The 15013-nt window shown below is 36.9% G+C and overlaps 1 protein-coding gene across 3 annotated transcripts in view; it reads left to right on the top strand.

Annotated features, from left to right (window-relative positions):
* The window catches only part of LOC123549303 (heat shock 70 kDa protein 12B-like), a 15179-nt gene extending 166 nt beyond the window's left edge, over positions 1-15013 (top strand). Inside the window, exons 1-9 of one of the 3 annotated variants that reach the window (XM_053545505.1) lie at positions 84-245; positions 2896-3126; positions 5720-5818; positions 7163-7381; positions 7529-7685; positions 8150-8315; positions 12381-12761; positions 13449-13556; positions 14475-15013. In XM_053545505.1, coding sequence (XP_053401480.1) covers positions 2899-3126; positions 5720-5818; positions 7163-7381; positions 7529-7685; positions 8150-8315; positions 12381-12761; positions 13449-13556; positions 14475-14907 — 1791 coding nt within the window. In that variant the 5' untranslated portion in view covers positions 84-245; positions 2896-2898 and the 3' untranslated portion in view covers positions 14908-15013. Of the gene's footprint in view, positions 1-83; positions 246-267; positions 357-2895; positions 3127-5719; positions 5819-7162; positions 7382-7528; positions 7686-8149; positions 8316-12380; positions 12762-13448; positions 13557-14474 lie in introns of those variants that run through there. The other 2 variants (XM_053545506.1, XM_053545504.1) reach the window with 2 other exon arrangements.

Here is a 15013-nt window from a genome sequence, read left to right as displayed (position 1 = left end):
GATTAAATACTTCGCATTATATTGATGATCAACATGATTAAATTGTCTTTCAGAGAATTTCAGGGCGATTTACTTCCTGTTTCTATTCCTATGTAGGATTATAATTATCATATACTATATAGATAAAATGATGTGTTGAATAAAGAAAAACAAGACCATTTGATAACTAAAATTGTTTGAAAGATATAAACACATAGACTATCTAGTGAAATAATGAAATAAGGTTACATAATTTTTAACAGAAGGTAGGTAAACTGGTTTTCTACTTTCGATTTTAATCATTTTAGCTTTCGTTTGTAATATTGTATACCTATTCAACAGCCTAAAATTGTGTTTGGATTAAACTCGATTTTATTGTATGTATTTATAATGTAATTGTATTTATTGTTATAACGTTTTGCTTTTATTCGTCTAATTGTTAAAATAAGTTTTTGTTTCAGTACAAAAGTCATATTATATATCGTCAAAAGCTTTCAAAACTGATTTCATCTTCAAACATTGGTGTTCAATAAGAAATATTTAGAAAGTAAATTCTGTAAGCATGATCTTAAATGGCTATGGTATTATTTTGAACAACGATAAGCGTCTTTGTCATGTCTTATTTTAATTCTATTTAAAAATGTACATTTTATACATGATTGTATATAACCTACAAAACGATCCGTTAAAGGCCCACCATGACCCAGTGACCTACTTTTTCCTCCCACATGAACTTCGTGCAAATCATTCTGATAATACTCGGCTTATTACAGCTATTCTACAAGACGACAGATAGACAATTTAGGCCCTCCCTAAACTAATTTGTTTTAACACTTCATCTGCAAACTTACTCAATGATTCTCTTTTCAGTATAGTTTTATAAACAATGAATAGTTATTATATCTTCCGCTGTAGAAACAAAGTGTGGTCTAAACTCATCTTAATACATGAAGTACCGTGCATACTACTTCATTAGTTTAATAATATATTTAGACATTAAACACATTGTCTTGGTCTTATATAAGTCACTGACGGTTGGTTACTAGATACTTGTTATTTCTCATTTCCTTCCTGCAAGCATGTAAAATTACCAACATGGACATACAAAAGAATACAACGGTTATTTTGTGGTGCGTCTTTAAAGAGCCACCACGACCTGGTGACCTACTTTTTTTCACCCACAAAAACTTGATGAAAATCATTCTTATAATACAGGTAATATACAGCTGAACAAGTTAGGCCCTTCCTGAATTATTTTGTTTTCACAACTTCATATGCAAACTTACTGATGATCAGTTTAGTCCATCTCTTTTCAGCATAGTTTTAAGAATAGAGATAAATAACTATACAAAATGTGACTGAAATTAAACCAAACGCTCCGATTTCTGTTCATATTGCTACACTAATTCAATAAAATGCTAAGACATTAAACACATTGTCTTGGCCTGATATATGTCACTGTCAATTTGAAACTAAATACTTGCATATCTCATATTTTCCATGCAAATCATGCATAATTACCATCATGGAAATACAAAAGAATACAGCGCCTTAAAGAGGCACCACAAATAACTGTATTCTTTTGTATTTCCATGAATGTAATTATACATGATTTGCATGAAAAATATAAGACATGCAAGAATTTATTTTCAAACTGACAGTGACATATATTAGGCCAAGACAATGTGTTTAATGTCTTAGCATTTTATTGAATTAATATACTCGCGGCAAATATGTACTTAAATCAGTGTATTTAGTTAAATTTCAGTCACATTTTGTTTCTACAGTGTAAGACAGATATTCATCTATATTCTTAAAACTATGCTTTGTTTTTTTTTTTTTTGTTTTTGGTTTAACGCCGTTTTTCAACAGTATTTAGTCATGTAACGGCGGGCAGTTAACCTAACCAGCGTTCCTGGATTCTGTACCAGTACAAACCTGTTCTCCGCAAGTAACTGCCAACTTCCCCACATGAATTATCAGAGGTGGAGGACTAATGATTTCAGACACAATGTCGTTTATCAAATAGTCATGGAGAACATACGCCCCGCCCGAGGATCGAACTCGCGACCCCGCGATCCGTAGACCAACGCTCTTACCTACTGAGCTAAGCGGGCGGGCTAAAAAAAAAAAGAAAGAAAAAAAAAACTATGCCGAAAAGAGATTGACTGAATAAGTTTGCAGATAAAGTTGTTTAAACACATTTATTCAGGAAGGGCCTAAATTGTCCACCTGATAAAATGTTGTATGTTACCTGTATTATAATAATGATTTTCATGAAGTTTTTGTGGGCGAAATAAGTAGGTCACTAGGTCGTGGTGGGTCTTTAAGCAGAAGGACAGTCACATGGTGGCTAACCCACGTGGCATTTAACTATAGAATAGCTCGATTCTGGTGACATTTTGCTTACACGTTTTTTATTACTTTATGTTTTTTAATAAAATAAAAGGAAAAAAGTACAAAGCGTCTGCCATACGTTCTCAATACTTTCTTCACATACTTCGCCCAAATTTACCCGTGTATACGATCATCAAACCGCAACGTTACGTTGGTTGGATTGTCTGAGTAAGAAGACGGGACCATATCTGTAAAAGAGGAAAAATAGACTTCAGATTTAAAATTGAGGCGACGCATTGTTTATTAAGAACATAGCTGCAACGTGAAGGCTACGAAAAATGTTTTAAATCCTCGCCTATAAAATCATGAAAATTGATTTCGATAACGCCGATATTATGTCACATTTTAAGGTTGCAATGAGTTTTTTTTTTCACAACTTCATTCTAGCTTATTCACAACTTCATCCTAGCTTATTCACAACTTCATCCTAGCTTACCCCAAACACACTCCGTGCTTGAGAAACGACTTGTGTTGGTGAGCAGATTTGAACAGATTCTGATTTATACATTTTTTCTTCAGACGATGGCCGATCTAATAAAGGATCCTTTACTGGTATGTGCTATTGACTTCGGAACAACCTACAGCGGTTATGCCTTTCAGTTCAAACACGATTATAGCCGTGAGGACCCTGGTCACAAGATTTCCGCACCGCAAGCCTGGAATGATGGAAAATTGCAGGTGGCATCAATGAAAACACCTACATGTCTATTGTTGGACAACAATGGACACGTTGACAGCTTCGGGTATGAGGTAAGTATCAGTAATACAGTTCACATGTCGGCGACTCCAACACTCGCTGTTCAGGGGCGTAACTGGACATTCTTTGGGTACGCGAGCTAAAATGCGACATAAAACGCAGTTGAATATTAAACCTGTTAAAAGTTTCTTTGAACAATTTTATCAGTATAGGGGACTCATCAAATCAATTATCTAGGAAGAATATAATTTATTTATTAATTATCATGATACAGCAACACCTCCGATCAGTTTGTATTTGTCTATATTTAAAATCTTAAATACGTGTTGCCTACAAACCAGCAATTTTATTTATGAAAACAGTTTGACAAATGCTTAGGTACTATGCATATTGAACAACTGATAAGTTATCTTCCATTGTACACTAGTAACATTTTCTCAGTGTTTTTACCACAGAGACACGCGTACGTAAAAAAATTACCTACTTCTCTCCTTCGAACAATTTGGCCAGATAATGTTGTTGGGACCGTACAAGTTAGTGGTTCTTTGTTTTATTTTATATTGAACTCACATTTTCTCCGACTGTTTGGGCTAATGCTTATTTTCATTAACCGCCTCGATAGCCTAGTGGTAGAGCGTCCACTTCGAGTGCGGGAGGTCGTGAGTCCGATCCCCGGCCGCGTCATATTAAAGACGTGAAAAATGGTACCAGTATCTCCCTTGCTTGGCGCTCAGCATTAAAAGGGAAACTGGCCTCTTCTCTCATACCCTCATGGCGATGGATTCCATCAGGAATGAGGTGTCGAGAATGATTAATACAAGTTGTAGAATTTCCTTCACAATCGACCTAAAATAAATTATGTATAAACCATGTTAATTATTACAAAAAAAATGTAGTTGGCTTAAGTCCCTTAATCAAATTTAGCCTTTCTGTCTTTCCCGAGGAATTGTTTCGTACCCGAACCCGTAAGGGCAAGTGCACCAACGTATACCAAGTGATTCTGCAGAACCGGAAGCAATCATGCATGATAACGATATGTTTAAGAAAACAAAAGGCATATTGTTGATATTTTTTTCTCTTTTCTTTAGTTATCTTACTTATTTTCCATTCTATTGAAACAGTACAACAATTTTATACAATACTACATATTAAACAGAGAGAACAATGAAAGATACAGTCAGTCAGGATGTATGCTTAATTATATAGGGACCATCCGCCCTTTCGGGCACAGTACAGCATTTAGCTATGTGGAGTACGGAACCCCGGCATGCCGTTAAAGAGAATTTTTGAAGCCAAAGTGGTGAAGAAAATTTACCTACGCAATTTCCGTAGAGTATTAGCCAAAAAGTAAAAATAATTTTGAAGCCAAAAATGGGTCACGGCCAATGAGACCATAAACGACAGAGACCTGAGAAGTGGTTGCGAAACCTAACAAGGGTGGTTGAAGCCGCAAGTCGCCGGCTACTGCTGTCGTCGCTAGACCTCGTCTACGGTGTTCCGTTAGGGCTGGCGCTTGCTCCCTGTGAACGCGAAGCGCGAAGGTATGCGGTACGATTGCGAAGCACGACAGTATGATGGTGACAACATGACAGTGCGATGGTGACAGTCCGTCGTACTGTTGCGCTTTGCCATCATACTGTTGCGCTTCACCATCATAGTGTCGCGCTTCGCCATCGCACTGTCACGCTTCACCATCGTAGTGTCACAATCGTACTGTCGCGTTTCGCTGTCGTGCTTTGCCATCGCACTGTCCCGCTTCATCATCGTAGTGTCACCATCGTACTGTCGCGCTTCGCCATCGTACTGTCGTGCTGTACAATTCTATACATTAAGTTGAAGTTGGTGTAGCACGACAGTACGATGGCGAAGCGCGACAGTACGTTGGTAACATTATGATGGTGAAGCGCGACAGTACGATAGTGAAGCGCTACAGTACGACAGACTGTCACTATCGTAGTCGCACTTCGCCATCTTACTGTCCTGTTTTCACCATCGTACTGTCGCGCTTCGCCATCGTACAGTCGTACCTTCACGCTCCGCGTTCACAGCCCTAACGGAGCACCGTACTCGTCGAAGAGGATTATCATTAAAGTATTGCAATGACATGTCTTCATCGTCTTTTGCATCATTTTTTATGTCTGTCAAGTCACTTAACTAGACCACAGACACTTGGAGGACACCACTCCCTCTCTCACCCTTCCCTGTCTGTCTCTGTCGAATGTCGGCCAATATTGTAGCCTTTTAGAGCAATCTGAGCTCATGTCTCAATAATTAAGTATGTTTTGTTTAAAAAAATATCATTCACTTTCAATGCATAAAGAACATTGATAGTAAATGCGTGCAATTTTTGAAACATGTTGAATATTTAATGATGGGCACCTAGAATTGAGTGTGTTTTAAAAGGTTAATATATTGGCCGACATTTGGCAGGGGCGGAGAGGGGCGTGGGACCTGAACTCCAACTGTCTGTGAACTAAACTTTTATACGAGTTTCGTCTTTAGCAGTCACAATTATTTCGTCTTAAATCACGACACGCGTTTTCTTCGGGTTCTTAAACTGTTTATATAAAATACAATGACTGTTATATTATTGTTGTTATATTGTTGTTTCTCCTTTGACATGTATTTTTCCCATACTTTCATCAGGCTGAGCGGAGGTTCTCAGATATATGCGAGGATGAAGACGAGGATCCGAAGGACTGGTACTTCTTCAAGAGGTTTAAAATGAAGTTACATGATCTGAAGGTAGGTCAAAGCGCTTCGGTAAGTTTTTTCTATAACAAGCAAAATATACAGTGGAAACTCTGTATCTCGAATTTCAAGGTATCTTTACTTCAAGATATCAAAAATTCGACATAATAATGATATTTTATGTACATGTACATAATTATTTTCGGCACAGGACTTGAAAATCTCTTCGAGATAGCCGGAATATAGAGATTAGCGAGTTCGAGATATCGAGTTGCAACTGTACGTTTGCATTTGGTTCGTTTGAATTTTTGTGTAATTTTGTGCCATCTACTTTTTTGGGCCTCCATGGTCGAATGGTTAAGCTCGTTGGCTTCGAGATCATTTGCCCCTAACTGACGCGGGTTCGAAATTTCCCTTGGGGTGTAGAATGCTTCATTTGGGGAATTCAGTTGACAGAAATTTGATATTTCTGCCTAGATGCCCACCCGTGCCTGAAACAATGCTTGGAGGGGTACCTGGGTTCTCCCTCCACCATCGGAAACCTGGAAAAGTTTGTTTGTTTGTTTGTTTTGGGTTTAACGCCGTTTTTCCACAGTATTTCAGTTATATAACAACGGGCAGTTAACCAAATCAGTGTTCCTGGATTCTGTACCAGTACAAACTGTTCTCCGAAAGTTGTCAACTTCCTCTACATGAACCAGAGGTGGAGGACGAATGATGTCAGACATATTAATGTCTTTTATGAAATCGTCACGAAGAACATACGGCCCGCCTGATGACCGAACTCACGACCCCGCGATCCGTAGATCTGCGCTTTCCCTATTGAGCTAAGCGAGCTGGAAAAGTAGTGAATGACGTATGACTTCAGATGTCAATGTGACTCTTTATAATTGCTTTTACATTTTCAGTTCTCTCCCTGTACAAACATCGCTATTTGTGTTTTACTATGTTCTTTACATTTAATTGGAATTCTAAAAGCTGCTTCTTCACTTTAAAAACTGATTGATGCGCCCTCAGATGTAATTTCTACTATTCGATCCGTATTTTCATCTGACACCCGTTTCAATTCAGCATTGAATTGATTGTTATAAAACATCCATGATACTATTGTCAAACATTCAAGACGTAATAAAAGAATAATGTTTTTAAAGCTGCTAGGCTGCTAACTTCACGGTGCTCAGACAGCATGGCTGCTGACTTCACGCATCTATGTTGCTAACTCTACGGACAGCATAAAACTGACATTACTAGATATATTCTAAAAAAAAAAATCTAAAAAATCTTGCTGCCACCCACAGATATCTCTAGAATGATTATCAGATCTAGGTCTCAAAATAAAGCCGCCATTCACGTTTTGCGGATTGGTTGGCTCAAACTGTAGAGTTGTTTTTCCTTCAGGTTTTGTCTGCATCTACACTAATAAAAGACGAACAAAATAAAGAGTTTCCTGCTATAGAGGTATTTTCAAAGTCAGTACTTTGCTTGAAAGATCATCTCCTGGACGAATTAAAGAGGAAAAAGACGACAGTTCAAACAGACGACATCTTATATGTGTTAACAGTTCCCGCCATTTGGAGCGATAATGCTAAAGACTTCATGAGGCAAGCTGCGAAGCGGGTGAGTTATATTTTGCCGCATATTTTGTCTAGTTTGTATAAGAAAGTACTTGAGATCTTGAAAAGGACCTTATTAGAAACATGAAAAAGTAATATTTATTATTTAATACATTTGTAAGAATTATGACATGAATATTTTGTCTTTCAGGCTGACATAAAGGACGATAGGCTAGCGATATCCTTAGAACCTGAATCGGCGTCTCTTTTTTGCCAGTTTCTTCCCGTTGATAGATTCTCCGTCGGCGGCGAAGCGCAGTGTGCTCTGGCAGCTCCTGGTACAGTGTATATGATAGTCGATCTTGGAGGTATGTCTTTCTTTTTCAATATTCACTATGATCAAACACTAAAACATTTGGATTGAAAACAGACGTTATATATTGAGTCATTCACGACTGTATACATATTATTTATATCATTTATGTCTTTGATACGCAGAGTTGGTCCCGCATTGGTTGTCTGTTGCGGTCAGTCTCATACTTTTTGCCTATGTAGGACCCCATAGTTGAATCAGTTTAATATGACTAACACACATTTTTGGCATGGTACTTTTACACGCATATTTCATTTTTATGTGATTATTAAAAAGAAAATTGTCAAAACCTTTAGGTAATTTCTTATTTGTCAAGACTCCATTAATGATTGGCAATATAATTACGATTTAGCAACATAGAATAATTACGATTTAGCAACATAGAATAATTACGATTTAGCAACCTAGAATAATTATGATTTAGCAACATAAAGTTACAATGTTTATTTGAATTTTAAGGAGGAACAGCAGATATAACGGTGCACGAGAAACTTGACTGCGGAAAACTGCGCGAGGTGCACCGTGCATGTGGTGGCCCATGGGGTGGAACAGCTGTGGACGCATATTTCATACAAGTGTTGTCTAATATAGTTTCTCCTTTGGGAATGTCAGCTTTCATGCACGAGTAAGTGGAATTGTCAAATCTTTTACATTTTTGTATTAATGAATAGTCGCTAGTTTGCAACTGATATTTTCCTGTTGCAGTTTATTAGTGTGTTAGATGTCAGCTGGTCCATGAAATGGTTCAGTTACAGCTTAAATTGTGGCAAAAGACACGAACTGCCCCCGCGAGCAAGTTGCCGGCACGAACAGAGGTCTGCTTAGGATTACCAAAACACTGCGCAAATTAGCTGGACGACGTATCTAAATATGCTGAAGTTATTCAAATACTGAAGAGCTATGTATCAGTGGACGAATGCATCCTTTGAATAGTCATTAATCTTCGATATATAACTTTTTCCCTGTTAAAAACCATCGTTTTCTAAATATTTGACAGTAAAAATTTAGGTCCCGTCACCGGTTGAACAGAATATGAAATAAGGCACTGCCTCAATCGGGAATCGATCCGATTTCAGCTCATCCCATAACATTTGAAAAGAACTGTCTAATGACAGAACGGAAGGACACATTTTTAATTCGATAATATCCCATTCGGTATATCGCATGTTACCATCGAGTGATCGATCCCGATTTTCGTCGCTACGCGTAAACTCGACTCCCTATCAATTTTAAAGGTAGGTTTTGGAATAAAAACAACACTGCCAATATTGTATTATATACTTCTCCGGAGGGTGCGCCTATTCAAGAGGCGGAAATTACCTGTAATACTTATAGGTTATTAGCTTTGTATCGGGAAATATGCACGAGTTCTTCAGCGGAAATATTGCGCGACTTTAGGAGCGCAATATTCTTCCGCTGAAGAACGAGTGCATATTTCTCGATGCAAAGATAATAACCTTTTTATTACATACGCATCTACACGTATAAATATTATGTAAGTATCATATATGACGTTGCGTACGTTGTTGGCGAACATCGGGAATTTGTAAGTTTCTTATACTTCAATGTTTCATGAAATTCGTTTTAGAAATAGATTGTTTATATGCTTAAATCACAAGAAAGGCAAAACAATCGCCCTGTTAGTAAATGTGATCGCATCTGCGTTAAATAATTAGTAAAAATTTAATTCGACATAGTATAATAGAAAAGAACACAAAAACGTCATGTAAGATGTAGCAAAATTTACCAGTGCGCATTACATAACGGCTTAGTTAATTCATAAAATTATTTTTTTCCATCAAATATGAAGACTCGGTGACGTGACGTTAACTATATTTGACGTCATTTCAATCATTTGCTTTTCAATACTTTCTGTAACAAATAGGAAGCGAAAGACAGACACAACTGAAAACGTAAGATTTTATGTCTTTCCTCGACCGGATTTATTAAAACTGCTGTAGTTTCTTTAACTATCGTATGCTTTCTATAATATTTATTTTGACAAAATGTATATAAATTCTACTTTTGAATTAGTAAGTTGTTGTCCTATTTTAACTTGGATAATGACGTTTAATATATGTATACTTTAATCTAGCCGCGATGTCACACGTGTCAAAAAATGCAAAAAATAAAATTACGAAGTTGTTACGTGCCGAAATATGTACAGAAATATGTATTTGTTTACAAATCTGCGACTACAGTCTGAAAGTACATACAACAGTCTGCAAATTGATATGCATATGTCTAACGTTGAATATAAATTAAATTTATCACATGAAAATTGCAAAATCTAGCCGAAATGTCACAACCGTGAAATTAATGTAACGTCGACGTTATGTTTGAAAACTAAATAACGAATACGCATTAAAATTGTATCCGAACATTGCAATATAATTCACTGTCTGATAAATAATTTGATTGAATAAGCATCATTCGACATCTATATCAAAATATTTCTTTTAAATATCGGAACGATATGATTTACGAAAACTGTAGCCCAACCACCCCAATGAGCGTAACGTCATATATGTTCCATAGCCTGAATAGGATTGACAATACTGAACTAAATAGAAAAAAATAGTGCAACAACACACACTGAATTACGTCACGCACCCGATATGAAATTCAGGCGTCAGTGTATGGAAAAATATTGACGTTTCCGGTACCAGTGTAAGTTAACGGGGAATAGAAACGAGTATGAAATAAGAATTTATATTATATGAACTGTGCTCACTATGTGTATTTACATGTGCAGACTACGTGTATGTATACCATATATCCATATTTGTACTGATGTGAAAGAGGTTTGTTATGTACAAGGAAAAAACGTATTCTTCCAAAAACTCCGATATCGGACGTTCTGTGCACGTGCCGGAAGTACACATTTTTTAAATTCCATAGTATATATCTTATTCGGTTTATCGCATGTTACCGTAGAGGGATCGATCCCGATTCCCTATTATTGCTTCAATTCAGACTGATAGAACATATTATAACAGTATATGGTTTATCAAATAATCAAACGGTTACATTCATTAGTTTAAGAGATACAGATCATTAACTCATATAGTTAAAGAATTATGTCTCCCCCAGGAGACATATTGTTTTTGCCCTGTCCGTCCGTCCGTCCGTCCGTCCGTCATCACACTTCATTTCCGAGCAATAACTGGAGAACCATTTGACCTAGAACCTTCAAACTTCATAGGGTTGTAGGGCTGCTGGAGAAGACGACCCCTATTGATTTTGGGGTCACTCCGTCAAAGGTCAAGGTCACAGGGGCCTGAACATTGAAAACCATTTCCGATCAATAACTAGAGAACTACTTCACCCAGAATGTTGAAACTTCATAGGATGATTGGTCATGAAGAGTAGATGACCCCTATTGATTTTGGGGTCACTCTGTCAAAGGTCAAGGTCACAGGGGCCTGAACATGGAAAACCATTTCCGATCAATAACTAGAGAACCACTTGACCCAGAATGTTGAAACTTCATAGGATGATTGTACATGCAAAGTAGATGACCCCTATCGATTTTGGGGTCACTCCGTTAAAGGTCAAGGTCACAGGGGCCTGAACATTGAAAACCATTTCCGGTCAGTAACTTGAGAACCACTTGACCCAGAATGTTGAAACTTAATAGGATGATTGGTCATGCAGAGAAGATGACCCCTAACGATTTTGGGGTCACTCTGTGAAAGGTCAAGGTCACAGGGGCCTGAACATTGAAAACCATTTCCGGTCAGTAACTTGAGAACCACTTGACCCAGAATGATGAAACTTCATAGGATGATTGGTCATGCAGAGTAGATGACCCCTAACGATTTTAGGGTCACTCTGTTAAAGGTCAAGTCCACAGGGGCCGGAACATGGAAAACCATTTCCAATCAATAACTTGAGAACCTCTCGACCCAGAATGTTGAAACTTCATAGGATTATTGTTCATGCAGAGTAAATGACCCCTATTGTTTTTGGGGTCACTCCATTAAAGGTCAAGGTCACAGAGGCCTGAACATTGATAACCAGTTCCGATCAATAACTTGAGAACCACTTGACCCAGAATGTTGAAACTTCATAGGATGATTGAACATGCAGAGTAGATGACCCCTATTGATTTTGGGGTCAGTCTATTAAAGGTCAAGGTCACAGTGGCCTGTTCATGTAAAATCATTTTTTGGAAATAACTTGAGAACCACTTGACCTACAATGTTGAAACTTAATAGGATGATTGGACATGCAGAGTGGATGACCCCTATTTATTTTGAGGTCACTTGATCAAAGGTCAAGGTCACAGGAGCCTGAACAGTGACTTGAGAACCACTAGGCCAAGAGTGTTGAAATTTAGCGGGATGACTGGACATGCCAAGTAGATGATTCCTATTGCAGCCAACCATCAGTGTCTCTTTGACTTTCGCTCCTGACCCCTATTGACTTCTTGCCTATAGGACTTTGCATTGGGGGAGACATGCGCTTTTTTACAAAAGCATTTTCTAGTTGGATTGGCATTTATCACATGGAAGTAAGCATTAGCTTTATAACATTTAGAATTTTGTAGATATATTATGCACTTACTATTTAGCAAATTAGCCTAAAGTAATATTGACATTAATTTAGCCTAGAATATTCGTCATTTAGCATTTGGCATGGCGCACCGACCTTCCATAGTATGATTTACATTTTTTGTTATAACTAGGCACTGTGGAGATTACCTTGACCTTATGAGAGAGTTTGAAGTTATCAAAAGAAATGTTGACACTACCTCAGACAAGACTTTCAACATCAAAGTCCCAGCCTCTCTTTCGGATGTGTCCAAGGAATACATGCAAAAACCACTGACTGAAGCAGTGGCGTCCAGTGCCTATGCAGGGGTAATGAAAGTTACTGGAGATAAAATAAAGATGTCGCCATGCCAGGCAAGAGATCTGTTTCAGAAAGTCATGGATAAAGTCACTCGCCAGATGGAGCAGTGCATCGATGACGTCAGCAAGCTGGTGCCAGCACGCACAATATCTCTGATTTTGATGGTAGGTGGGTTCTCGGAGTCCCCATTTGTACAGCAGACAATAAAAAACAGGTATGATATGAAAAATGTAAACATTTACATTTTCGTGCTTCAGTCTTTGATAATGGAATACATTCTTTAACAATACCGATTTTTTTACGCATCTTAACGGTAGCTACTGCTTGATCCACCCTTTCGATATCAAGGGTTTTCTTTGTTTTCTCTTCAAATATCAAGACAGTATCATTACTATCATGAACTCCGAGGATGGTAATAGAATAATTTTAAATTTTTGTTAAAAATACGATTTAAGTGGGGTATTTTCCAAAGTAAATTTTGGCCATTTTGGACATCGAAAAGGTTCGAAAATATGTTTTGGCTTTATTTATTGATAGATTGTTATAGCAATTTTAGGATATTTCTGCCTTGCTCAAAAGCGTCATTTCTACGTAAAAAATACAGTTTCTAATATATTTTTTGGATATTCTAATATTGGCTGATTTTTTTTTTCAATGAAAAATATATTGATACATTTAGATACTTTGTATATTTCATAAATTAAAAAAGATCGAGCTACCACTCTCGCTGACCTTTAGAATGATTAATGTTTTATATCTGTGTCTTGCAAAAAATAGTCTCAACTCACTTAAAAAAATCCGAATTATGAGGATCAGTCAGTAATCATATTTTAGTATGTGTCTTTAAAAGAATGGGTTCGTGTCATCCAGATACTTTCTCACGTGTCATATTTTTGTAAAGATTTGAAGGTGCGGATGGGATGAAGGTGTTGATACCAGAGGAAGCCGGACAAGCCGTTCTCAAAGGTGCTGTCATATTTGGAAGACAACCAGATAGTATAATGTCAAGGTAAGATCAGTAGTTGTAATTTTCTCACAAGTGACGCACAAAGTCCAGTATCATAATCTAAATGCTAACAACTCTCTACAACGATTCTAGTTGCAAGATTAGATTTTTAAATAGCCATTCTGTATATTTAGTTGTTCCCGTTCCTTTAATTATTATTTCGAAATAAAATGGATAAATTATGAACGCTTAACTTACAGTGTTTTTCTAAAAGTGTTGAACATCACTACGCCGCTATTAAAATTATATGTCATTTTAGATATGTCCTAAAAACACAAAACTTTAACTTACAAAATGTAAAATAAAGTATTTAAATGAATGAAGAATAAAGTAAGAAATAGAAATGTATGGCTTAAAATAATAATATAATGTTTGAATGAAATAAAACATAATAATAAAATAATAATATAATGTTTGAATGAAATAAAACATAATAAAAATTAAAAAAAATGGTAGAATAATGTTAACAACAAAAAATCTGCACATACAGTGTATCCCTATGTATCCTATGTAACCAGGATACAAAAAACGAAGGGTGTGGAAAGTGTTGTGTTTTTGGGCCATATATGTGTCATTTAAAACGGTTATTCATTTAGAAAAGATGTTTGAATACGAAATTATGAAAATTGTAAGTGTTTCAAAACTTTTTGAATTTTGAAAATCCATAAATGAGCGAAAAAGTTATTAAGAATTGAAAATTCCGATCCCATGCACAAACGATGTAAAAACATTTGTTTTGCCCACCACATGATAAACAGATGTTAATGCGTGACGTCACGGCGATCTCTTCTAATCTCTCTTTAATTGTTCTGTCGTGTTTTAAACCCAGTATCTTCTAGCTGTACACAACCATTGTACATGTATGTAAATGTTAGTTTCCAAGTCATAAGTTCTATTGTAATATATTTTTGTTTTACACAGGATTCTACGGTATACCTACGGAGCGGAAATAACTCCGCCTTTCGATCCAGCTGTACACGACCAGAGCAAACGAACATCCGACGGCAAGCGCTGTAATAACGTGTTCCGTCCATTCATTGAGCAGGGCAAAGAGGTGTCCAATGGCTATGCATTAAAAACCATATATCACACTACCACGCCCTTCCAAAAATCTATCGCCCTGAAAATATTCAGTACGGAAAATGACTCTAACGTTAAAAATGACTCTAACGTTAAATACACTACGGACAAGGGGAGTAACTTCGTCGGTACTTTGACCATGAAAATAAATCCTACAAAAGAGTTGCAGGACCTGAAAGTGGAATATGTATTTGGTGGTACAGAACTTTATGTGATAGGAACCGAAGTGAAGACAAATCACCGGTGTGAGGCCACTATCAAAATGAATGATTGAATTATTATCGGTCTCAGACTTCCAAAAAATCAACTACGATATGTATTAGGCTTTCACCAATGCATTTTTGATATTTGATCAAATCGAAATATACGTTTTGTCTGTC

This window comes from Mercenaria mercenaria, chromosome 6 (genome assembly GCF_021730395.1).
Source record: "Mercenaria mercenaria strain notata chromosome 6, MADL_Memer_1, whole genome shotgun sequence".
Taxonomy (NCBI): Eukaryota; Metazoa; Mollusca; class Bivalvia; order Venerida; family Veneridae; genus Mercenaria; species Mercenaria mercenaria.
This window is presented reverse-complemented; position numbering and strand designations above follow the sequence as displayed.